Source organism: Bos javanicus, chromosome 2, assembly GCF_032452875.1.
Source record: "Bos javanicus breed banteng chromosome 2, ARS-OSU_banteng_1.0, whole genome shotgun sequence".
Lineage (NCBI taxonomy): Eukaryota > Metazoa > Chordata > Mammalia > Artiodactyla > Bovidae > Bos > Bos javanicus.
The window spans coordinates 67,408,626-67,435,778 of record NC_083869.1 but is presented as its reverse complement, the minus strand read 5'-3'; the positions used below and the strand labels follow the sequence as shown (position 1 = coordinate 67,435,778).

The 27,153-nt window shown below is 35.3% G+C and overlaps 1 protein-coding gene across 3 annotated transcripts in view; it reads right to left on the bottom strand.

Annotated features, from left to right (window-relative positions):
- The window catches only part of DPP10 (dipeptidyl peptidase like 10), an 811,290-nt gene that overhangs the window by 397,779 nt on the left and 386,358 nt on the right, over window positions 1–27,153 (bottom strand). For all 3 annotated transcript variants that reach the window (XM_061439625.1, XM_061439633.1, XM_061439629.1), the window contains exon 4: window positions 716–810. In XM_061439625.1, coding sequence (XP_061295609.1) covers window positions 716–810 — 95 coding nt within the window. The remainder of the gene's footprint in view (window positions 1–715; window positions 811–27,153) is intronic.

Sequence of the window (27,153 nt, the reverse complement as noted above, 5' to 3'; positions counted from 1 at the left end):
TTTTAAAAAATTGGCCTTTTTATGTTTAAACTGACATAGAAAATACTGGAATAAATATTCATTCAAAAAACAATATTCTTAGAAATATTTATAAAAAAAAAAAGAAATACTTATTCATTTACTAAAAAGGATCAATGGGGAAGAAACAAAGCACATGGTCACATGAGTATTTCTTATCAATAGATCTCCTGATTCGACATAATATACTAGCCCTAACGAAGAACTGATGCTTTTGAACTGTGGTGTTGGAGAAGACTCTTGAGAGTCCCTTGGACTACAAGGAGATCCAACCAGTCCATTCTGAAGGAGATCAGCCCTGGGATTTCTTTGGAAGGACTGATGATAAAGCTGAAACTCCAGTACTTTGGCCACCTCATGCGAAGAGTTGACTCATTGGAAAAGACTCTGATGCTGGGAGGGATTGGGGGCAGGAGGAGAAGGGGACGACAGAGGATGAGATGGCTGGATAGCATCACTGACTCGATGGACATGAGTCTGAGTGAACTCCAGGAGTTGGTGATGGACAGGGAGGCCTGGCGTACTGCGATTCATAGGGTTGCAAAGAGTTGGACACGACTGAGCGACTGAACTGAACTGAACGTCACCTGAAAAGTTTTGCAAGTACTGAAGCTAAAACAAAAGGCCATTAGGTATACTTTGAGAGCATTCTAAACAACACCGAAATGATTAAAGTAATTAATTATTCATTACTTACAAAAGTAGTGTTTTCCAATAATAATGTGGTAGTATTTGTTTCTATATTCAGTTTAATGACATGTCCATTCTCGCTTTTATACACCACATCTGTATCTGCAACAACAAAGATATGAACAATTGACAAACACATTGACTAGGTAATATAATGGCTATAGAGAAGATAATGTGCATAATAAACAGGCTCATTGGAACAATGACTGTTAGCCTTTAATAACCTGAGCAGATCTCTACACTTGGCTCATATTAATCCTCTTCAGTGATCAGGAAGCCTGTCTAGCCTATGGCCTATTGTGCAAAGAAAACAGGGTTAGTGAGAGGGTCACTGAGATTCTTGGCTCAACAAATGAAAAGTAATTAAAATATGGGCAACCTGCTGCCCATTCTGAGCTTAGAAAGAAGAGACAAAGAGAAGCACCTCCCATTTCTGAAGCTGTTACCGATTAGTGATGTAGTTAAACTTTAACGAGGTTGCCCCTGAAACATAACTAGACATATTTCTGAGACTGTCATTATGAACCACATTCATGCAAATTTTTTCATGTATCCAGTACTGCCACCACTCAATTTCTACTCAACTTCTTTTTCCCTTGGGATTCGAATTATGCCTCTGATATTTTGCCTGGGTTGTCTGATCAAAGGTCAAAATCTCTGAGACTGGTACAATGCCAACCATTGTATCCACTTTGTCAACTTTAAAGAGAATGCTGTCCTCAATTTAAATAGCTGCATTTAGTTTGGAGAACTGATAATGTTATATAATTTTGTGTTTAATTCAGCCACATTAACCAGGAAATTAAACCATTTTAAGAACTCTACACCTGAAAATATCAACTTGAGAAAAATTGCCAGGAAGAGTACTCAGAAGTTAAGAAAAGAAAGATACCTATATTCACATAAAAGATATATAAATTATATATAATATATACATATATATGTAATTAGATAAAAGGAAAGATACCCAAACAAAAGTAGTCTTGTCTTTTTTTTTTTTTTTGCATGAGCATAACCTCCTTTTCAGTTTTACTGTTCTAAACTTCTCCATGGTATTACACTTCCCTAACCCTATGTACTTCCCTAACCCTATGTACTGAGTGCCAAAGAATTGATGCTTTTGAACTGTGGTGTTGGAGAAGACTCTTGAGAGTCCCTTGGACTGCAAGGAGATCCAACCAGTCCATTCTAAAGGAGATCAGCCCTGGGTGTTCTTTGGAAGGAATGATGCTAAAGCTGAAACTGCAGTACTTTGGCCACCTCATGTGAAGAGTTGATTCATTGGAAAAGACTTTGAAGCTGGGAGGGATTGGAGGCAGGAGGAGAAGGGGACGGCAGAGGATGAGATGGCTGGATGGCATCACCGACTCAATGGACGTGAGTCTGAGTGAACTCTGGGAGTTGGTGATGGACAGGGAGGCCTGGCGTGCTGCAATTCATGGGGTCGCAAAGAGTCGGACACGACTGAGCAACTGAACTGAAATGAATTGAACCCTATGTACAGTCTTGAAAAAAAAAAAGGCAATATTGAGAGGGATTGGACCTATTATTCACAGTAAGTAAAGTTATATAAGTTACATATAACTTATATAACCCAATGGTCATCATCCATATACTGGCAGTAAATAAATACTACATGTTGGATTGTCAAGAATATGTGCAAATGCCTGACATTTTGACAGAGCAAGGTTTTCTGACTGTTCTCTAGTTATTGCAACCTTATAAATAGTAACACCTAGAAGTTATGATGAGAAGCAATTAATACTAGCAAAAATAAAGTTTGTTTTTCTTCAGCATTTCATTCAGAAGATCAAGAGCCCAATATGACTCTCCTACTAGAGTCAGGGATGACACAGAGGTCAATGATTCTTCTTGACTTCAATCAAATGGGGACAGGGACACGTTGGAAAGACACAGAAAGGGAAAGATGGAAAGACATGGGCCACAGAAAAAGACAAAGTGTTTTAAGACAGAAGAAGAAGAGACAAAGATTTCCAAGTTACTATCTGAACTGTACTTAGATGTACTGAAAGATAAACCTATGAGATCTTTAAAATAAGGTCTTCTGTCACCTTCTCAATTTCTTCCATCACGTACAAAAAATTTAGGTTCTTTTCATTATGAACTTTACTTGCTGACCTTTCTCATGATGTAAAAAAATAACAGGTTTTACACACATAAATATTTTATATTTATATTCTTTCCCTCTCTTCCTTTTCCTTTCTATCTCATAGTTATGGGCACAGGCTCAACAGCAACCCTGGTCACCTGTGTTACTCATTCAGTCTTGCCAGCTGACTCTGGTCTCCTGTCTTATAGCTCTCAATCAATGCTTACTTGAATCAAAAGTCCAACCTCAATAAACTCACTTCATGGCAAATAGATGGGGAAACAGTGGAAACAGTGTCAGGCTTTATTTTTGGGGGCTCCAAAATCACTGCAGATGGTGATTGCAGCCATGAAATTAAAAGATGCTTACTCCTTGGAAGGAAAGTTATGTCCAACCTAGATAGCATATTCAAAAGCAGAGACATTATTTTGCCAACAAAGGTTCGTCTAGTCAAGGCTATGGTTTTTCCTGTAATCATGTATGGATGTGAGAGTTGGACTGTGAAGAAGGCTGAGTGCTGAAGAATTGATGCTTTTGAACTGTGGTGTTGGAGAAGACTCTTGAGAGTCCCTTGGACTGCAAGGAGATCCAACCAGTCCATTCTGAAGGAGATCAGCCCTGGGATTTCTTTGGAAGGAATGATCCTAAAGCTGAAACTCCAGTACTTTGGCCACCTCATGCGAAGAGTTGACTCATTGGAAAAGACTGATGCTGGGAGGGATTGGGGGCAGGAGGAGAAGGGGACGACAGAGGATGAGATGGTTGGATGGCATCACTGACTCGATGGACGTGAGTCTGAGTGAACTCTGGGAGTTGGTGATGGACAGGGAGGCCTGGCATGCTGGAATTCATGGGGTCGCAAAGAGTCGGGCATGACTGAGTGACTGAACCGAACTGAACTGAAAAGTTCAGAGAGCATGAACAGTGATTCTTCTTCAATGGAAGTGACAAAGTAGTACATGTCATTATTGTCTCTCATTGTAAGAGGAAACCCTCAGCAGGTGATGGATTATATTGGGGTGGGGTAAGAAACATTCATTTTTATAATATTTCCCTTAGAATCAGAATAGAAGTAAATGGAGCTTGTTTGAGAAGATAAAGACTACACTTAATATTTTTAAAGTAAATTAATTGGATAATCATTTAGACTTGAAAAACATCTGTAGAGATTTGTGTTTATAAATGCCTTTGAATCTGCACTCCTGCAAATTTTACTAGTGGACTTTCAGTGTTGTATTAGTAGAAGAAACCTTTCTTTTTTAAAATTTAACTGTAACTCTCTAGGTTAACATTTGAAACAGATTTCTGCATGAATTATTTTAAAAGCATCTAACATCTGCCTTTATTAATTCTCTTTAATTTTTTTCTGGTCTTTAAATCTGATCTTCTGGGTGTCATATTTATGCTACTTTACTATTTGATTTATAATCACTAGTGGAATCTCCTAGTTTTGAAACTCCTATTATAGCATTAATAAATTACTTTCTGGAATTTATTTTACAAGTGTCACCTCATATTTTCTTTAGTATTAAGTAATGAAATATGAGTGAATTAGATCAATGAGTAAAGTGTTTTAACACAAGAAGATCAAGGTGAGTGTACTTGAAAAATTCTTAAAACACTGTATTAGACATGTCTATACAGTACTTTGATTAAATAATCTTTCTTCCTTTTCAGCTCATTGAAAGTTAAGAGTCAATTATCCTGAAGACATATTCAATTCAGTCATGCTTTTATTTTTAAATGAAAAGACATGACAAGAGAGAATCACTGTCTAGCTTTTTCATCCTGAGCTATATGAATGTGTTTTTTGTGTCTGCCCCACCCCCAAATTCTTGTCATTCTAATTCCTTTTTCTATAATTTGTAGCAAAAGGAAAAAATAGTACTATATCCTAAATTTAAGTTCTTTCAGGTAAAGGTAAGCTTTTAGTTTATACCTAGTCCACACAAAGCAGGTAGTAATGCAATTCATATTATAGTTCAGTTCTCAAATTGCTATTGAAATTTAGAACTGAGGCCTCTGCATTCACCCAGACTGTCAGGATCTACATCCACAAGATTTTACTTTTAGAGCTTGCAAGTTTTAGCCCATGAATATAAGACTGTAAATTAGTACAAAAGTTAATTTTGTTTCAGAAACTTTCTTAAAAGTAATGTATCTGAGCCATAAGCTCCCAAATCTGAGCAAATTATCAACCGTTAATTCAGTCCCTGATACTGGGAAAGATTGAGGGCAGAAAAAGAAGAGAGCAACAGAGGATGAGATGGTTGGATGGCATCACAGATTCAATGGACATGAACTTGGGCAAACTCTGGGAGATAGTGAGAGATAAAGGGGCCTGGTCTGTTGCAGTCCATGGGGCCACAGAGTTGGACACAACTTAGTGACTGAACAACCATAATTCTTATTAGTAACTGTTTCTCTAAGAGTCACTTCAAGATATTTGTCTCTCAGTGTCAATCTACCTAGGCCGTTACATCATGAAATGCACACCTCTTCAATCAGACCCTCACACTGGAAGAGCTGTCTTAACAATTCACTTCTAGATTTCCAGCCCTATACATAACCCCCATCCCATCCTAACCTACCAATCCCTCCTTCTGGACATTCTAAGACAGTCAAAATATTGCCCTCCCTGACTAAAATAGGTAATAAACTCAGCTTCGCATAACAGGTTATTCTGGGTGTTGACAGCTGATGAAATTCACTTTCCCTGAATATCTATATAAAGTCACCTTATTTTTTAATGTTATTATTGATAATTATGCATTTAATTTTAACATGATAATTTGCTTTTAATGTTTCAAAATTAAATCTATCATCCATCATCCATCTGTGGAGAGAATTTTCAAAAAGTGGAAAAAATCTTGACAAATTGATGGCTTGAAACATTTTAATCCAAATGTGATTTTTGCCCTAAAAATCTATTTTTTAACATATCTCAAAGAAAAATTCTATGGCATCTTTTTTTTTTAATTCACACTCAATCAAATTGAAAAAATTAGAAAAAAAGAACAGTAAAACAAAATAATGAAATAATAATCACTGAAAATGTTCAAATAAATTCAGGAAGAATATGTTAAATATCAAAATAAGATTTAATCATTATTTAAAGATATCAATAGTAAATCTAGACTATTGAATTAATCATAACTGAAACACAGTAGGCCCTAAACCATCTCTCCTAAAACACTGCTCATATCTGTAGAAATTTTCCTCACTTTTTAAAGACCCCCAGCTTCATATATTCACCTGTGAACATTCAGGCCATCAGAAATGGCTTATTGTCCTTTTTGTCTACCTCAAAATATCATTCCATATACATTTTTCTCTTTCCTCAGACTTCTAGAAAGAGACGCTCTTTCTTATTTCAAAAGCTAAAAAAAAAAAAAAAAACAGCTGTTTTTTAACCAAATTGAATATGTTCCATAATTTTAAATATCTTTTTTTAAATTTTGTTTTATTTTTAAACTTTACATAATTGTATTAGTTTTGCCAAATATCAAAATGAATCCGCCACAGGTATACATCTTGCCAGTTACTTGTATTTTTCATGGTGTATATATTTCTTCTCTATATTAGAAATTAATAATAATAATCACTATCATTCAGCTCTTTGCTCTTTTCCAGGCTTTTGTCCTTTCAAAATAAGCCTCAATAAATCTTCTGTACAAGGGGTTTCAGACTTAGCCTGTGTGCCCACCATACATGTAATTCTCCGTATCTCTCTAAAGCAGTTTCAGCCCTCATTCCCCTCAATAACAAGCTGCCAACATCAAAACTGACCTGGGATAACCAAATCCAATGTGCTTTCCCCCCATGCTTATCCCCATCTTACTCAACTTTGCATTGTGTGACACTTAAAATGAGCAGAAGGATTCTTAAATCCTCTTTTGCCTTTGAACCATTATCTTGGCCTGGAATCCTTTCTTGGAACTGGAGGAATCAACCTACCTGACTTCAGGCTCTATTACAAAGCCACAGTTATCAAGACAGTATGGTACTGGCACAAAGACAGAAATATAGATCAATGGAACAAAATAGAAAGCCCAGAGATAAATCCACGCACATATGGACACCTTATCTTTGACAAAGGAGGCAAGAATATACAATGGATTAAAGACAATCCCTTTAACAAGTGATGCTGGGAAATCTGGTCAACCACTTGTAAAAGAATGAAACTAGAACACTTTCTAACACCATACACAAAAATAAACTCAAAATGGATTAAAGATCTCAATGTAAGACCAGAAACTATAAAACTCCTAGAGGAGAACATAGGCAAAACACTCTCCGACATACATCACAGCAGGATCCTCTATGACCCACCTCCCAGAATATTGGAAATAAAAGCAAAAATAAACAAATGGGACCTAATTAACCTTAAAGGCTTCTGCACATCAAAGGACACTATTAGCAAGGTGAAAAGACAGCCTTCAGAATGGGAGAAAATAATAGCAAATGAAGCAACTGACAAACAACTAATCTCAAAAATATATAAGCAACTCCTACAGCTCAACTCCAGAAAAATAAATGACCCAATCAAAAAATGGGCCAAAGAACTAAATAGGCATTTCTCCAAAGAAGACATACAGATGGCTAACAAACACATGAAAAGATGCTCAACATCACTCATTATCAGAGAAATGCAAATCAAAACCACTATGAGGTACCATTTCACACCAGTCAGAATGGCTGCGATCCAAAACTCTACAAATAATAAATGCTGGATAGGGTGTGGAGAAAAGGGAACCCTCTTACACTGTTGGTGGGAATGCAAACTAGTACAGCCACTATGGACAACAGTGTGGAGATCCTTAAAAAACTGGAAATAGAACTGCCTTATGATCCAGCAATCCCACTGCTGGGCATACACACTGAGGAAACCAGAAGGGAAAGAGACACGTGTACCCCAGTGTTCATCGCAGCACTGTTTATAATAGCCAGGACATGGAAGCAACCTAGATGCCCATCAGCAGATGAATGGATAAGAAAGCAGTGGTACATATACACAATAGAGTATTACTCAGCCATTAAAAAGAATACATTTGAATCAGTTCTAATGAGGTGGATGAAACTGGAGCCTATTATACAGAGTGAAGTAAGCCAGAAGGAAAAACACCAAAACAGTATACTAACACATATATATGGAATTTAGAAAGATGGTAACAATAACCCTGTGAACGAGACAGCAAAAGAGACACTGATGTATAGAACAGTCTTATGGACTCTGTGGGAGAGGGAGAGGGTGGGAAGATTTTGGAGAATGGCATTGAAACATGTAAAATATCATGTATGAAACGAGATGCCAGTCCAGGTTCAATGCACGATACTGGACGCTTGGGGCTAGTGCACTGGGACGACCCAGAGGGATGGTATGGGGAGGGAGGAGGGAGGAGGGTTCAGGATGGGGAACACATGTATACCTGTGGTGGATTCATTTTGATATTTGGCAAAACTAATACAATTATGTAAAGTTTAAAAATTAAATAAAATTAAAAAAAAAAAGTCTACACATTCTACTCAAACAGTTGTTGTCTAAACAAAGACACCCTGCAAAGCTCAACTCTGAGCTCTTTTTTTCCCAATTGCTATTCTCTGAGTGGTCATTTCTACTTCTCACTCAGCCACTAAGTCATATCCCATTCTTTGTAATCCCATAGCAGGCCAGGCTCCTCTGTGCATGAGATTTCCCAGGCAAGAATACTGGAGTGGTTTGCCGTTTCCTCCTCCAGGGGATTTTCTGGACCCAGGGATCATGTCTCCTACAGCCCCTGAATTGACAGGCAGATTCTTGACTACTGAGCTACTTGGGAAACCTCAAAACCTCCAAAATTGATTTTTTAAACTTTTGAGCCCTGACCTCTCCTGTATGTTGGCTTTATATTTCCATTTCTATGCTAGATGACATACATGTCTTGCAGATACATAAAACATAGCAGACATATATATATTTATGTATCTATGTATGTATGCATATGTATATACACATATAAGTTCATTACATCTTCTCTTTCTCTTCTACTCCTATATTAATATTATGCCTTATGACCTCTCATTTGGAGGATTGCTTTAGTTTTTTCAGTGTTCTTTATGCCTGTAGTTTATTCCCATAACATAGTATAACATCCTAAAGAACACTTGGAATTCTCTCATATGCTTGGAAAACAGTCACTGCACTCAGGTTACTCACTGAGTGGCTTCAGCATATATTTCCCTATTTATTATCTCCTGATCTCTATTTTTAAAAAAAGCCCTAATCATCTATTGTTGAGAGTTGTCCAGAAGTCTTTTTTCACTCCCACTTTATTTTGCTTATGATATCCAGTATTCAAAGACCAAGTCCTGTCCAGAATTTTCATCTTTCCTAAAGCATTGTTAGATTCTCAGCACTTCTAACGTCTTTACTCTGTATGTCTCTTTTCTGCACTTCTACATGAATCATTTAATATTTAATCATATAATTTCTTTCAAATATTTCTACTATCTATTTTTATTCAATATCAATGTGTTTATTTTGGGTTTTCAGTTACTTTACAAATTCCAGAAACACTCTATCTCTTGTTCCTTTCAGAAGTGAAACTGCATACACACATATTCCACAGTGTATATTAACATGAATTTACTCTTCAAGTGTCTGCATTAATATGGCTTTAATATTTCATAACATTCTTGCCAGGAAGATGGGGTTGCAAATACCCTCATCATTTTATTTTTTTCAGGAACTTTCTGAAAACCCTTTTATTTGAAAAATAGATTACTCAACTAATGCTCACTAAAGTAAACATTTCTTTCTCAGAACAATACATAACTCAACCAAATGACTGTTTACTATTCAAGATCTTCTCCCAAGACCTCACCTTCTAAAATTCACTAGTCCCCAACATTTCCAACACAAAACTTCAACCAGTCCTAATCAATACTACTTATTGAAAGACCTGTAAAACCACATCCCCCCAAAACCTCATAAAAAACACCTCTCCTTTGCCACTCTGTTTGGAGAATATGCTGCCCACTTTCAAGTGGGCAAGAAAGTGATCTTTACCAAGTAAGCAACAAACTCATCTCTGCTTCTTCATGTACATAAGGTTATTTTGGTGATACTTTGAGAGAACTAATATTCATCAGTTTATAATTTCTGTAGAGCAGAATAATATGGCATCCATCCCAATGAAGGATCTTAATGAATTTTTCCCTCTACTACAATATTCTTTTTAATATTTCTCAATTTAATTTATTTTTCAATTCAGTTCAGTCATTCAGTCGTGTCTGACTCTTTGTGACCCCATGAACCACAGCACGCCAGGCCTCCCTTCCCATCACCAACTCTCGGAGTCCACCCAAACCCATGTCCATTGAGTCAGGGATGCCATCAAACCATCTTATCCTCATCATCACCTTTTCCTCCTAGCCGTCAATATTTCCCAGCATCAGAGTCTTTTCCAGTGAGTCAGCTCTTCGCATTAGGTGGCCAAAGTATTGGAGTTTCAGCTTCAGCATCAGTCCTTCCAATGAACACCCAGGACTGATCTCCTTAGGATGGACTGGGTGGATCTCCTTGCAGTCCAAGGGACTCTCAAGAGTCTTCTCCAACACCACGGTTCAAAAGCATCAATTCTTTGGAGCTTAGCTTTCTTCACAGTCCAACTCTCACATTCATACATGACCACTGGAAAAACCATAGCCTTGACTAGATGGACCTTTGTTGTCAAAGTAATGTCTCTGCCTTTCAACATGCTATCTAGGTTGGTCATAACTTTCCTTCCAAGGAGTAAGCGTCTTTTACTTTCATGGCTGCAATCACCATCCATAGTGATTTTGGAGCCAAAAAACATAAAGTCAGCCACTGTTTCCACTGTTTCCCCATCTATTTGCCATGAAGTGATGGGACCAGATGCCATGATATTAGTTTTCTGAATGTTGAGCTTTAAGCCAACTTTTTCACTCTCCACTTTCACTTTCATCAAAAGGCTCTTTAGTTCCTTTTCACTTTCTGCCATAAGGGTGGTGTCATCTGCATATCTGAGGTTGTTGATATTTCTCCCAGCAATCTTGATTTCAGCTTGTGCTTCTTCCAGTCCAGCGTTTCTCATGATGTACTCTGCATAGAAGTTAAATAACCAGGGTGACAATATAGATCCTTGACATACTCTTTTTCCTATTTGGAACCAGTCTGTTGTTCCATGTCCAGCTCTAACTGTGGCTTCCTGACCTGCATATAGGTTTTTCAAGAGGCAGGTCAGGTGGTCTGGTATTCCCATCTCTTTCAGAATTTTCCATAGTTTATTGTGATCCACACAGCCAAAGGCTTTGGTATAGTCAATAAAGCAGAAATAGATGTTTTTCTGGAACTTGCTTCCTTTTTCCATGATCCAGCGGATGTTGGCAATTTGATCTCTGGTTCCTCGACCTTTTTTAAAACCAGCTTGAACATCTGGAATTTCATGGTTCACGTATTGCTGAAGCCTGGCTTGGAGAATTTTGAGCATTACTTTACTACTGTGTGAGATGAGTGCAATTGTGTGGTAGTTTGAGCATTCTTTGGCATTGCCTTTCTTTGTGATTGGAATGAAAACTGACATTTTCCAGTCCTGTGGCCACTGATGAGTTTTCCAAATTTACTGACGTATTGAGTGAAGCACTTTCACAGCATCATCTTTCAGGATTTGAAATAGCTCAACTGGAATTCCATCACCTCCACTAGCTTTGTTCATAGTGATGCTTTCTAAGGCCCACTTGACTTCACATTCCAGGATGTCTGGCTCTAGGTGAGTGTGAGTGATCACACCATCATGATTATCTGTGTTGTGAAGATCTTTTTTGTACAGTTCTGTGTATTCTTGCCACCTTTTCTTAATATCTTCTGCTTCTGTTAGGTCCACACCATTTCTGTTCTTTATTGAGCCCATTTTCACAGGAAATGATCCCTTGGTATCTCTAATTTTCTTGAACAGATCTCTAGTTTTTCCATTCTACTGTTTTCCTCTATTTCTTTGCACTGATCGCTGAGGAAGGCTTTCTTATCTTTCCTTGCTATTCTTTGGAACTCTGCATTAAAATGGGCATATCTTTCCTTTTCTCCTTTGCTTTTCACTTTTCTTTTCACAGCTATTTGTAAGGCCTCCTCAGACAGCCATTTTGCTTTTTTGCATTTCTTTTTCTTGGGGATGGTCTTAATTCCTGTCTCCTGTACAATGTCATGAACCTCTGTCCATGGTGCATCAGGCACTCTATCAGATCTAGTGCCTTAAATCTATTTCTCACTTCCACTGTATAATCATAAGGGATTTGATTTAGGTCATATCTTAATGGTCTAGTGGTTTTCCCTACTTTCTTCAACTTAATCTGAATTTGACAATAAGGAGTTCATGATCCAATATTTTAGCCACCTGATGTGAAGGGCTGACTCATTTGAAAAGACCCTGATCCTGGGAAAGATTGAGGGCAGGAGGAGAAAGGGACGACAGAGGATGAGATGGTTGGATGGCATCACTGACTCAATGGACATGAGTTTGGGTGAACTCTGAGAGTCGGTGATGGACAGGGAGGCCTGGCGTGCTGCAGTTCATGGGGTGGAAAGAGTTAGACACGACGGAGTGACTGAACTCAACTAAACTGAAGTCAACATTAATCAATATAAGCCCTATGATACTGATTTAATTAAGATGTTAAATGAAATATTTGAAATATATATAAATTATACAGAGAGATACAGACAGAGATATTTTCTCTGTATGCTAGATCAGTGTTTGATAAACTCTGGCAGTTGATGTGGTCTAGATTTGGGGGCACCAAATTTTCCCCACAGTCATGATTACTCATTTACATGATTATTTATTATGTATTGTAACTGCATTTGCACTGCAATAGCAGATTTTAGTAGCTGCAACACACATTATATGACTCACAAAACCTAAAACATTTAGTCTCTGATAACTTTAAAGAAAAATCTGATGACTTCTGTGTTGTTTGTTTCATTCAAAGAACATATCTTTCACTTTACTTACCATATTTATAAATGTTAGATTAGTCCCTGATCATTGCAATGTCACTAGAAGAATTATTTTTGGATCCCCCAAATAACTATACACTTGAAAGAATTTTTGTTTCCCAATCTGCCATGAGAGGTATATTTACCTTAAAATTGGATCTGAATTCCTGTTAAGTAGGATAAAGACAAATGTAAAAAATAAATGTTATATTCCTAAAAGTTTGTAATCAGATTAAAAGCTGTCTTAATTTAAATGTTGTCATAATTCTGAGTAATCATCATTAATTCATATGGAAATGTCAATCCTATGAATGACACTTCCTGTGATAAAGAGCCCTTTACAGACTAGATGGAACCGTTGATGACCACTCAACTAAATGATGTTATTTTGATCTGTAGCTAAAATTTGAATAGCAGCATTTCTTATATGATCATTTCATTTTTTAGATTATTTGCAAAATAGTCACCTAAGAGAAAACTTAAATACTACTCTCCAGAATTTAAAATACGTCTTCCTACTAGAAGGTCTGTTTGCACAGCAGTAGCAAATAAATCAGAGAAGGCGATGGCACCCCACTCCAGCACTCTTGCCTGGAAAATCCCATGGACGGAGGAGCCTGGTGGGCTGCAGTCCATGGGGTCGCGAAGAGTCAGACATGACTGAGCGACTTCCATGCATTGGAGAAGGAAATGTCAACCCACTCCGGTGTTCTTGCCTGGAGAATCCCAGGAATGGGGGAGCCTGGTGGGCTGCCGTCTATGGGGTCGCACAGAGTTGGACACGACTGAAGCGACTTAGCAGCAGCAGCAAATAAATACCACTTGTAAGTGTTTTTTAACTTTCTTCAGTTAAAATTTTCAAAAATAAAAACATAAATTAATAAAAAATAAAATTTTCAAAAATAACAACAGCTTTACCAAAGCTTTCTTAATGTCAAACACATATATCTCTCTTGAGTGGTCCCATCTACTGAAGTTTGAAAGCAAAAAGAAGACAGACTCATGTCTTCCCTTCACCAAGCATCTTACATGAAATATAAATGACAGCTAGGATCTGAAAGGTTTAGAAGTCTACACTACGATGGCACATACGAAGAATAGAGCTTATTTTAAGGTAACATGTAAACTTAAAAATATAAAGATAAAATAACAGACTGTGAAAACACTTAAATCACTTCTCTCTTCTCTAATTTTGTTTTTGTTTTAGTCAGCCCCTGGGCTGGTGGTGGTGCTAGTGGTAAAGAATCCACCTACCAATGCAGCAGACATCAGAGACATGGGTCAATCCCTGGGTTGGAAAGATGCCCTGAAGGAGGGATCAGCACCCTACATTAGTATTCTTGTCAGAAGAATCCCATGGACAGAGGAACCTGGTAGGATACAGTCCATAGGGTCTCAGTCAGACATGACTGAGCATCTGAGCACAAAACTTCTCTCAATTTTTCCTTAGGCTAGAAAGAATAAACTGGGCTGACCACAGCCTCCAAATGTACATTTGTGGATGGGCAGTCACTAGCAATTCTATGCAAGAGAAAAGGCTTCTTTTAACAGGGTTCCATTCCTGTAAGGCACCTCACTGTATGAGAAGGTACCATCTGGCTCTCAACACATTGCCCTGTGATGATTTGTCTGTTGCTATGACTAATAAACTCTCTTTGTCTGTGATCCATAGGCTTCATGTATATATATATATATATATATATATATATATATATATATGTGAGCTAACAAGCAGAGAAAAATTTCAGACAATTTAGTTACTGCTTTACAAGTTATCCTTCCTCAGTTCTAAACATCTCCTCCTTTTCTCTCAAGGTTTTAATTTTAATATTAATTTCAACATCATTAATAGCACGGTCTCAAATTGCATAGTGACATTTAATTAACAATAATAAATCAAATAATCTACACCAAACTTGTAAATTAGAGACTCAAAATGAACATTAACTCTACACATCCAATTTGTGCTTGAATCTTACAACACTGACTGCCATTTAAAGCTCTGAAATCCACTATTTATATATACAGATAGATAGGTAGATTAGATAGATATCTATTTATACTTAGATATAAATATCTATATCTACATGTCTATATCTAAATATGTATATATTAACTACTTGGATCTTGTGTGACCAGTTCATGTACTTTAGTCAATTTCCATTAACAACTGACATTGTTCCACTGACAAACATGCTTACTCTCTACTATATTTGATAAGGTTATGTCCTTCTTATCAAGATACAGTATCTTAAAATGGGTCTTCCAGTTGAATGGACAGATGGATCTGTTACCTTTCCCTGTCTAGTGCCAGCTTATCTCAGGCAGATTTTCATCCTATGAAAATGTTTTTCCAGTCATGTTTATTATTAAAACCCTCAAGATAACAAAAGAAAAAGACATACATTAAAGGCAGTAACTTTTTGCTTCTTTTCTGATTATAAAGTAATATTTACTCATTACAGAAAATTTGTATAATGATAATATACTAAGGAAAAATAACTGAAATTTTAATGTTTCCTTACAAAACTTGTAGTTGATATCTCAACATAAGTCAGGCCTTCCATCCCTTTTACTCCTCTTAAAATTGTAAATTAGGCATTATACCTTACCATTAAAAATTCTCCACTGGCTATTTCAAATGTTTAATAGTTTCAGTTCAAATGGACATTATATAAAGAAAAATAAATTAGGGCATCATAGTTGGAAATAAAGAAAAGAAAAAGCAAAAACATTTTAAAATACAATAAAGTAAATGTAGATATTTTAGCCCTGAACATAGTTTCACAAAATAGCACTGACGAATTTTTTTGTTGTACAACTAATTAATACATCTAAACAACAGATGCTGTGACTTTTCAAATGCATAATTACATACCTTTATCAATTTCTGCATTTTCAGTTAAATCTCTAGAGATTAAAATTGATCACTGCACTAAAGAAGCATATATTTGAACCATAAGGTAAGACTTAATTGAATAGGAAATTAATTTAGTGGAGTAAAATGGAAGTATTGCATTGCTTTTAACAGAAACAACTTTGAACAACACTGAAATAAGTAACTAAAACACTGCTTAAAAATTCACTTTCTGACAATCAGACTCTGGGAATATTAATGTAAGAAAATTGTTATTAATTCTATAGGCAGGTTTATAAAAAGAGGCAATAACCTTGGGCAATAAGTCTGGCTTTTAAGTTTGTTTGAAATAACTTCTCAAGCATATTTAGTTTTTTTTTTTTTTTAATAGTGTTAAAGTTCATTAGAAAAACTCAATTAATTAACAAAAAAGACTGATGAGTCCAACTTGTATAAAGGAGTTAATTATATTCTGTAATAAGCCTAAAGGTGATATTTACCTAATTATAAACAGCTCTTATACAAATTTATATTCTTATAAGAAAACATCAGATAAGAACACAGAAATATTTTATTGTTACCATTTTATACACCAGGGTAGGAACTGGGAGAAAAGTAGAGGCTTATTTCAGTTTCAAGTATTGAAAGCCCCAACCCTAATGGATTTAACTCAAAAAATAGAAGAAGAAAAAAAAACAAAACCTGTATTGTCTGTGACTTCAAGGTTTCTATTGCTGCAGAGGCTCAAATGATATCATCTAGGCATGGGTAGTATACTACAGTTTTGTTCTGTCTTTTTCAGATGGCTTCATTCTAATAGGCTTTCCCTTTATGATCCAAATATCAGTAAAATCTATTGCCTCTCACTTTCAAGGCCAACAGGAAAAATTAAGATTCTTCTTCTAGGATTCTCAATAAGAGATTCATTACCCCTTTGGTCCTCATTGGACAGGCACATTCTTGCCTTGGGTTGTTAGGGGTGTGTGATGTACTAACAAGCATAGGACTAAATCTCATGTTCACTTCTACTGAAGTTTGGGTATGTATTTTTTTTTTAAAGGAGAAATTGTTTTGTGGATGCCAGGACAGGGTCAAGTCTGGATAAGTGAAACAGACAACAGATCTATTATACAGTGTATATGAATTGAGGTAAACATTTTATTTATGAAGGTATTTACAACAAAAACAATGCCTCTCCAAACTTACTATAAGAGGACATTTTATCATGCAGGAAAGTGCAGCACAGTTGATTATAAGTGTGTATGTGTGTGTGTGTGTATGTGTGTGTGTAAAACGGGTACTTGGTTGCAGAATAATGGGCCCATAAAAGGAAATATTTTTAGTAATTGTTAAAATTCTGAGAATATTTTCCAATTTACTTGGGGCCTTGCCATATTCCTAAGTCACACTTGCCTTAGAGGAAAATTATTTTGCCTGAAAGCATAAGATTGTTGTGGCCCACTGGGGAAGCTGGCCAGGAGGATTGAATGGGTTTGCCAGGATGCATTCTACTGAGGGGGGGAAAAACACGCTGGCAGCAGATTGATCTGAGACTGCTGAGGAGATGTAGATGCATGTCCTGGAAGAATCACAAATCTCCATCAAAGTTTTATGTCTCCGGTTGAGTTGTTAAGAGACTTCAGATTTGCCAAACAATGGACTGAATTACAAATTAGTCTTTCCAATAAGGATAAAACCTAAACATACTATTTAAAATCAATCATTTAATGGTATAACACCACTGTGATGGTAATGATGCTTTTTATCACTGTAACTGTTTTCCTCAAACTACTGACCTCAACCCCAACTCTGAGCATGATTAACCAAATGTGAATGTTAAACACCATGGGTAAGTTCAAGGTCTGTTCCTTCAACAATCTTATTCAGCTATGAAATTAATATCAATATATAAAAATATGTGTGTATGTTATATATATATGGGTTTCCCTGATGGCTCAATGGTAAGAAATCCATCTGCAGTATAGGAGACATGGGTTTGATCCCTGGGTCAGGAAGATCCCCTGGAGAAGGGAATGGCAACCAACTCCAGTATTCTTGCCTGGGAAATCCCATAGAATATATGTATATATATATACACATATATTCTAGGCATGCATATATGCATATATTTATGAAGTATGGTTTAGAGATTTGAGATAAAAACTGACTTTTTTACTTCCCAAGTATTTAATTTTTGGAGTGGTTATATTAGTTATCTGCAATTTACTGTTGTCATTAGAAATAAGAAAAAAAAAGTCCCAATTAGGTATCTGAATGATATATGCAAAAAATTGCAATATCTTGTAGAGAGTTATGTGCCCAATAAGTGATCCTGACTTTGTTGATGATGGAGGTACCAAAACCAATTATGATGATTTGGCTAGCATTAAAAAGAATTCTCTACTTGACTTATATTCCATTCTTATCAGATATTGCTTAATCATTAAAAAGTACAGATACTCCTTCTAAAAGGAAATATTCATATTTTCTTATTTATCACATTACTTAGAATAGAACTGAATATATAGTTGGTATTTGTGTGTCTCACTGAATTAATGTCTAAATCTTTCCATTTTGTGCATTTATATAATCATCAGATACATTCTATGAGGACTATGCAAGAATAAAAAAGTTACAAGGGTTAATTTCTCACTGAATAATATAAGCTATAAAAGGATATTAAGGTCTAAAGCCAATGATGAGTGGAAACAACTCAATGTGATAAATTAATGAATAGATAAACAAAATGTGATATATTCATACAATGGAACATTGTCAATAAGGGAGCGGATGATACATGCTACAGGAGGGATGAAGCTTGAAAACAATCTAACTGAAAGAAGCTCTTCTAAAAGACCCACATATTGCATAATTCAATGTATAAGAAATGTCTGAACAGGAAAAGGCATAGTAATAGAAAGTAGATTACTGGTTGCCAGGGATGAAAGGGAAAAGAAAAGAGGAAATAACTACTAATGAGTATCAAGGGCAGTGAAAATATTTTAGAAATAGATAGGGGCAATGGTTGGATAATTCTATGAAGATATTAAAAGACAATGAAATGTATACTTTAAAGGTGTGAACTTTATGCTATATGAATTTTACCTTGATGGATTTATTAAAATAAATAAATCAGAAGAAAGGTAAAGAAGACCAAAGAATAGAAGACTGAAATGCTAAAAAAGTTTAAAAAATACATTTTTAGATTTATTTTGGCTATAAAAGTAAAACTGCTGGTGGAATAAAAAAGAAATATATGTGCTATTTACCTGATATTTGTTCCAACTATTCAAAAATAAAGCTAAACTCTTCATCATCTTCAAAACAAAAATGGTTTGTTTCTGTGTTCTGGTTGTAATCTGTAATTCATCATCTTCTTTACTTTGAACCTTCTCACCCTTACTTCTATTAACACAAGCTCTACACATAGTAGATCATGAATAAACTGAAAATTTAACATTAGACATACAGATTTATGAGAGTATTTAGTTGGTTTATCAGTAATTTTTACAGATTTTTTTTTTTAATAAAAGTAGTCCTGAGAACAAAGTTGAGCTTTGAAGAAGAACTTCATTATGAAGCCAGGAAAATCACTATGAAGTCATAATTAAGTCAAGGGTGAGCAATACCTTAGGTATGTTGTGGCATTAAGTCATCTTCCCTACTACAGTTTCTAAGATGACCTCAGTTAAGTCTCTTGTGAAGGCACAAGGGTAACTGCTCCATTGGCTCCTTGGGGTGAGCACACTGATTACAGAATCACAACGGGAAAATGTGTGCAATGCAGAGACTTCTTGAACAAATATTTCCACACTTTATCTTCTAACACTGACACAATCAATGATTCACATTTCTCATCTTATTAAAGGAACTCTGGGTTTCCTTAAATTTTCTATTCCTTGTCATCCTTCCAAAAATGATTTGTTTCTAATACCCTACATCATTCAAGCCACCTGTTTGTACAGATGGCAGTTTGCTTGCTAACTTTTATACAAGAGCTAAAGATCTAGGCCTGACAAAACACAAGAGTTAACTGTCTCTTTGCTTTGTTTCTCCAAGTTTGAAGTGAAGGAATCAGAGAGAACATTTTACAAATAAATAAGCATTTTATATCACCTTTTTTGTGTCCCATGATCTTTTAGAAAACATGAGATTCCTTGCATTGGAAATAATGTTTCTGCTTCAAAAAGATGAACCTTCCTGTCCTCTTCCTAATATGACATTTTTCACATCATTAAGCAGATAAGAGCCCCATCTGCAAATCCTGCCCCAAATCACCTGCATTTCATCCTCATAACATTTGCCCTGGTACACAGCTGGAAGCACAGATACGACAAGCTAGTAGATGACTATGTTTACAGATGCAGATATAATAGAGAAAACAATCACTATTTGTGTCCTTATTAAAGTATTCTGATAAAACAAAAAAAATGCAGTTTTTTAGTGTATGGTTAGAGTAATCAAACAACTATTTGTCAAGTGTTTACCATGTTTCTTGGAAATATGAAGGGGAGAAAATGGCAACTAAAATTCAGTCAGTAAAATAAAAAAAAAAAGTTATATGGCATATTGTTTGGTGCTTTTGTGGTTGAGTTTTAGGAGTTCTTTAAACATTCTGGATATCCCTTATCAGATACATGACTTTCAAATGTTTTCTTCAATTCTGTGGACTGTCGTTTACTCTATTGTTTGTTTATTTTGATGTAAACAATTTTTTTTAAGAGCCTCAAATTTTCTGTTTTTTCTTTTGTTTATCTGTGATTTTGGTGTCTTACAGACACACACACACACACACACACACTCGCACATGCATACACATAAATCATTGGCAAATGCAATGTTGTGAAGCCTTTCTGCTCTGTTTTCTTCCAAGATTTTTTAAAAGCGTTAAGTTTTCAATTTAAGTCATTGTTCCATTTTTAGTTAATTTTTATATATGTTTTTAGGTAAATGTCCAACTTCACTATTTTTGTGTGGTGATATGCAATCGCTCAGCATCATTTGTCAAAGAAAAAAAAAGTCCTTTCTCCAATGAATATTCTTAGAACTCTTGTCAAAAATCATGTGATCAATATGCTAAGGTTTATTTCTGGATTCCCTGTTTTATTCCATTGTTATAATGTATGTCTGTCATTGTGCCAGTATCACACTGTTTTGACTACCATAGCTTTATAGTCAGCTTTGAAATCAGGAAATCTGGGTCCTCAAAATTTGTTCTCCTTTTTCTGGACCGTTTTGGCTATATACAGTCCCTTTGATTCCATGTGAAATTGAAAATGGGGTTTTCTATTCTGCAAAAAAGTTATTGCTGGAATTTTCATAGGGATTTCACTGAATCTGTAGATCCCTTTGGGTAGTACTTAAATCTTAACAATATCAAGTTTTCTAACTGCTAAATATGGTATATCTTTCCATTTATTCATATTTTCTTGAATTGCTTTAAGGTTCCATGATATTTCTTCTTTAAAGTCTGATAGAATTGACCATTGAAACAATTAGATTCAGGGTTTCTTTTGTTAGGAGATTTCCAGTTACGGGCTTGCTCTTACTGGTTTGTTTGTTTGTTTTTTCCTTCATCACTTACTGTTTTATTTTTCTAGGAATTTGTACATTATCCAAATTGTTGATGCTCTCACTATTCTCTTAAATCCTTTTTTATTTCTGTAGAACCACTAGTAATGTCCCCACCTCCATTTTGATTTTAGAGATTTGAATGTTTTCTCTATATTTCTCTCTTTCTAACAGTCCAACTATTTAAAGATTTGTCCATTTTGTTGATATTTTTGAAGAATAAATTTTTGTTTCAATGTTTTAGTTTTTATATTATCTATTTTATCTCTGTTATTTTATTATCTCCTTCCTTCTAGCTTTTTGGGTTTAGTTTTTTCTTCTTTTTCTAGTTTATTAAGTTACAAAATCAGGATGTTGATCTGAAAGCTTTCTTCTTTCTTAATGTAACTGCTGACATTTATAAATTTCTTCCCAGCACTGCTTTCACTGTCCCCAAGATATTTTAGAGGTACACTCATTTTAATTTATATCTAAGTTTATTTTACTTTCCCTTGTGATTTCTTCCTTGTTCCATTAATTTTTAAGAATGTGCTGTCTCATTTCCACAGATTTGTGAATTTTAAAGTGTTTCTTCTGTTATTGATTTTTTAACTTTATCCCATTGTGATCACAAAACATATTTTGCTATAGTTATTGATTAGTTCTAGTAATTTTCTGGTGGAATCTTTAGGGTTTTCTATGTAGAGGATCATGTCATCTGCAAATCGTAAGAGTTTTACTTCTTCTTTTCCAATTTGGATTCCTTTTATTTCTTTTTCTGCTCTGATTGCTGTGGCCAAAACTTCCAAAACTATGTTGAATAGTAATGGTGAAAGTGGGCACCCTTGTCTTGTTCCTGACTTTACAGGAAATGCTTTCAATTTTTCACCATTGAGGATAATGTTTGCTGTGGGTTTGTCATATATAGTTTTTATTATGTTGAGGTATGTTCCTTCTATTCCTGCTTCCTGGAGAGTTTTTATCATAAATGGATGTTGAATTTTGTCAAAGGCTTTCTCTGCATCTATTGAGATAATCATATGTTTTTTATTTTTCAATTTGTTAATGTGGTGTATTACATTGATTGATTTGCAGATATTGAAGAATCTTTGCATCCCTGGGATAAAGCCCACTTGGTCATGGTTTATGATCTTTTTAATGTGTTGTTGGATTCTGATTGCTAGACTTTTGTTAAGGATTTTTGCATCTATGTTCATCAGTGATATTGGCCTATAGTAAAGTTGCAGGATATAAAACCAACACACAGAAATCCCTTGCATTCCTATACACTAATAATGAGAAAACAGAATGAGAAATTAAGGAAACAATTCCATTCACCATTGCAACGGAAAGAATAAAATACTTAGGAATATATCTACCTAAAGAAACTAAAGACCTATATATAGAAAACTATAAAACACTGGTGAAAGAAATCAAAGAGGACACTAATAGATGGAGAAATATACCATGTTCATGGATTGGAAGAATCAGTACAGTGAAAATGAGTATACTACCCAAAGCAATTTATAGATTCACTGCAATCCCTATCAAGCTACCAACAGTATTCTTCACAGAGCTAGAACAAATAATTTCACAATTTGTATGGAAATACACAAAACCTCAAATAGCCAAAGCAATCTTGAGAAAGAAGAATGGAACTGGAGGAATCAACCTACCTGACTTCAGGCTCTACTACAAAGCCACAGTTATCAAGACAGTAGGTACTGGCACAAAGACAGAAATATAGATCAATGGAACAAAATAGAAAGCCCAGAGATAAATCCACGCACATATGGACACCTTATCTTTGACAAAGGAGGCAAGAATATAAAATGGATTAAAGACAATCTCTTTAACAAGTGGTGCTGGGAAATCTGGTCAACCACTTGTTAAAGAATGAAACTAGAACACTTTCTAACACCATACACAAAAATAAACTCAAAATGGATTAAAGATCTGAACGTAAGACCAGAAACTATAAAACTCCTAGAGGAGAACATAGGCAAAACACTCTCTGACATACATCACAGAAGGATCCTCTATGACCCACCTCCCAGAATATTGGAAATAAAAGCAAAAATAAACAAATGGGACCTAATTAACCTTAAAAGCTTCTGCACATCAAAGGACACTATTAGCAAGGTGAAAAGACAGCCTTCAGAATGGGAGAAAATAATAGCAAATGAAGCAACTGACAAACAACTAATCTCAAAAATATACAAGCAACTCCTACAGCTCAACTCCAGAAAAATAAATGACCCAATCAAAAAATGGGCCAAAGAACTAAATAGACATTTCTCTAAAGAAGACATACAGATGGCTAACAAACACATGAAAAGATGCTCAACATCACTCATTATCAGAGAAATGCAAATCAAAACCACTATGAGGTACCATTTCACACCAGTCAGAATGGCTGCGATCCAAAACTCTACAAGCAATAAATGCTGGAGAGGGTGTGGAGAAAAGGGAACCCTCTTACACTGTTGGTGGGAATGCAAACTAGTACAGCCACTATGGACAACAGTGTGGAGATTCCTTAAAAAACTGGAAATAGAACTGCCTTATGATCCAGCAATCCCACTGCTGGGCATACACACTGAGGAAACCAGAAGGGAAAGAGACACGTGTACCCCAATGTTCATCGCAGCACTGTTTATAATAGCCAGGGCATGGAAGCAACCTAGATGTCCATCAGCAGATGAATGGATAAGAAAGCAGTGGTACATATACACAATGGAGTATTACTCAGCCATTAACAAGAAAACATTAGAATCAGTTCTAATGAGGTGGATGAAACTGGAGCCTACTATACAGAGTGAAGTAAGCCAGAAGGAAAAACACCAATACAGTATACTAACGCATATATATGGAATTTAGAAAGATGGTAACAATAACCCTGTGAACGAGACAGCAAAAGAGACACTGATGTATAGAACAGTCTTATGGACTCTGTGGGAGAGGGAGAGGGTGGGAAGATTTGGGAGAATGGCATTGAAACATGCAAAATATCATGTAAGAAACGAGTTGCCAGTCCAGGTTCCGATGCACGATACTGGATGCTGTGGGCTAGTGCACTGGGACGACCCAGAGGGATGGTACGGGGAGGGAGAAGGGAGGAGGGTTCAGGATGGGGAACACATGTATACCTGTGGCGGATTCATTTTGATATTTGGCAAAACTAATACAATTATGTAAAGTTTAAAAATAAAATAAAAAAAACATATTTTGTATGACATCTACATTTTAAAATCCATTGAGATTAAATCTGTGAACTAACATATGGCCTATTTTGAAAAATGCCCTATCTACATTTGAATAGAATGTCTGTTCTCTTATTTTTGGGTGGATTTTTCTCTCTGTTAGAGGTAGGTGGGTGACTATGTTGTTCTAGTATTCTATTTATTTATCTTCTAGTTTCTAGTTATTATTGCAGAGATACCTAATTTCTTTTAATTCTATTTTTGCTTCATATATTTTGATTATTATTACATGTATAAATGTTTATAATTGTCATATCTTCTTGAATTGAGCCATCTGTTAATATATAATGTTGTCTTTTGCAAACTTTTTTGATTTAAAGTATATTTTAAATATTAGTAGAGTCACAGATGCTCTCTTTTGGTTACTATTTGCCATATCTTCTATCTTTTGGCTTTAACTTCTTCTTGTCTTTGTATTCAAAGTGAGTCTCCTATAGATAGAATTTACTGATTATATACTTTTATCCATTTGATAATCTTGTCTTTAGGAATTTAATTGATTTACATTTAATTACTAATTTAAATTATAACATTTTTACTGATAAGCAAAGACCCCTGTCATTTTGTGTGTATTTGTGGTCTATGAGGCTCATTATTTTTGTTGTTCTTCATTTCCTGCATTAATCTTCTTTTGTGTTTAGCTGATATTTTATAGAGAAATATTTAAATATCTTTCTCATTTCCTTTTGCATATATTCTATAGCTAATTCTTTGTAGTTACTGTGGGGAGTACATTTAGCATCCTTAAAGTTGTAGCAGTCGATATGAATTTATACTAGCTTAACTTCAATAACATACAAATTGCTGCTTCTATATAGCTTTACTTTCCTACTCCTTTTAGTTGTTGATGTCACAAAATTATATATTTACATATTGTATGTCCAAAAACAAACCATTTTAATGCATTAGTATCTTAAATTATGTAGAAAATAAAATGTGGAGTTACAAACCAATTTACAGTAATATTAGCTTTTAGACTAATACATTATTTTTAAATGTATTAACCTACTATATCATGTAGAAAACCAAAAAAAAAAAATGAAGTTACAAACCATTGCTACAATAACTATAGATTTTATAATTTTCTATATATTTACCTTTATTGAAATCTTTATTTCTTCTTACAGCTTTGAGTTACAGTCTAGTGTCCATTCATTTCAACATGTATAGCTCTCTTTTAGAATTTATTGCAGAACATTTTAACACTATTGTGTTCCTTTATCTTTTATTTACCTGGGGATGTCTTAATGTCTCTCTCATCTTTGAAGGATGGTTTTTCTGGATATTGACTTTTTGGTTGAGCTTTAAAAAAATTTTTTTGGCACTTTGCATATATCACCTACTGCCTTCTGGCCTCCAATTCATCTGGTAAGAAATCTGCTGATAATATTGTTGAAAAAATTTGCATTTCAATTATTTTACTTTTCAGCTCCAGAATTTCATTTTTGTTTCTTTGTATGTTTTCTGTCTTCTTATTGATATTTATATTTTGTTTATATATTACCTTTTTCACATTTTCCATGTCTTCCATTAGCTGTATGAGTATGTATAAAATTGTTTAAAAATCTTTGTCTAGTCGATCTTCCACCAGACTACTTCAGAACCAGTTACTACGGTCCCTTTGTTGGGACAGTTGTTGAAGGTTTACTTTTCATTTACCTTTGAATAGGTCACAATTCCCTGTCCCATTTTATGCCTTTTTACCTTTTGTCGATAATTATTCATTTAAATGTAGTATTGTGATAATTCTGGAAACTAGATTATCCTCCTTCCCCAGAGTTTGCTGGGGTTTTTTTGTTTTGTTTTGTTTTTGATTATTGTAGGCTAGCTGAGCTGAAGATCATTGATGTATAAGCTTATGAATTTTTCAGATCTTTTCTGATACTGTGCTTTCCCCTGGGAATGAAGGTGTCAGTCTTTAATGTTTGGTTACCAAAATGGAGGGGGTGGGGGGAAGAATGAAAAGAAAAGGCAAGGGCGGAAGATGCTAGCCCTTTAAATATCACTAGAAGTCACTTCAGCCAAAAGAAGGGGAGCTTGCAACACTAGAGGTAGGTATAACAAAGATCCCACTTCTTTGTCTGTACCTCTATGATCAGAAGCAACAATCAGTAATAAGAACACTGATCACTAATAGTTAGAAGGTAGGGTCCTTTTTGTTCACTCTAGCTTCTGCAAGATTCTCCTGGAATATATCCACTGCTTTCTGCCCCAGCTTGAGGTGTGAGGGACAGGTAGCTGGTACTGCACTAAGAGTTGAAACTGACTGATATCATCTATAATTTGCTATCCAAACCTCCCCCTGGAAGTTACAAGCCTTAATAGACTCCAAGGTTTCAAAATAGTTATATCAGACTGATTCTGTCAATACAATCATCATCTAGGTGGGGTGATAGATCCTGGTGTTTTCTATTCATCCCGCATTTATGACTTAAATAGTAACACAATGTATTTTAGAAATGAATGGAAATGTTAAAAAGGAAATTAAAGTTCTATGCATTCTTGAGATAGTTCACTTTATGTGTTACCCTGACTGGGTGAAGGGATTCTCAGATAGGTAATAGAACATTATTTCTTTGTATGTCTATGAGCATGCCTCTGGAAGAGACTAGCATTTGAGAGAGACTGAATAAAGACCACCAATGTAGGTGGGTAGTATCTAGTCCAATGA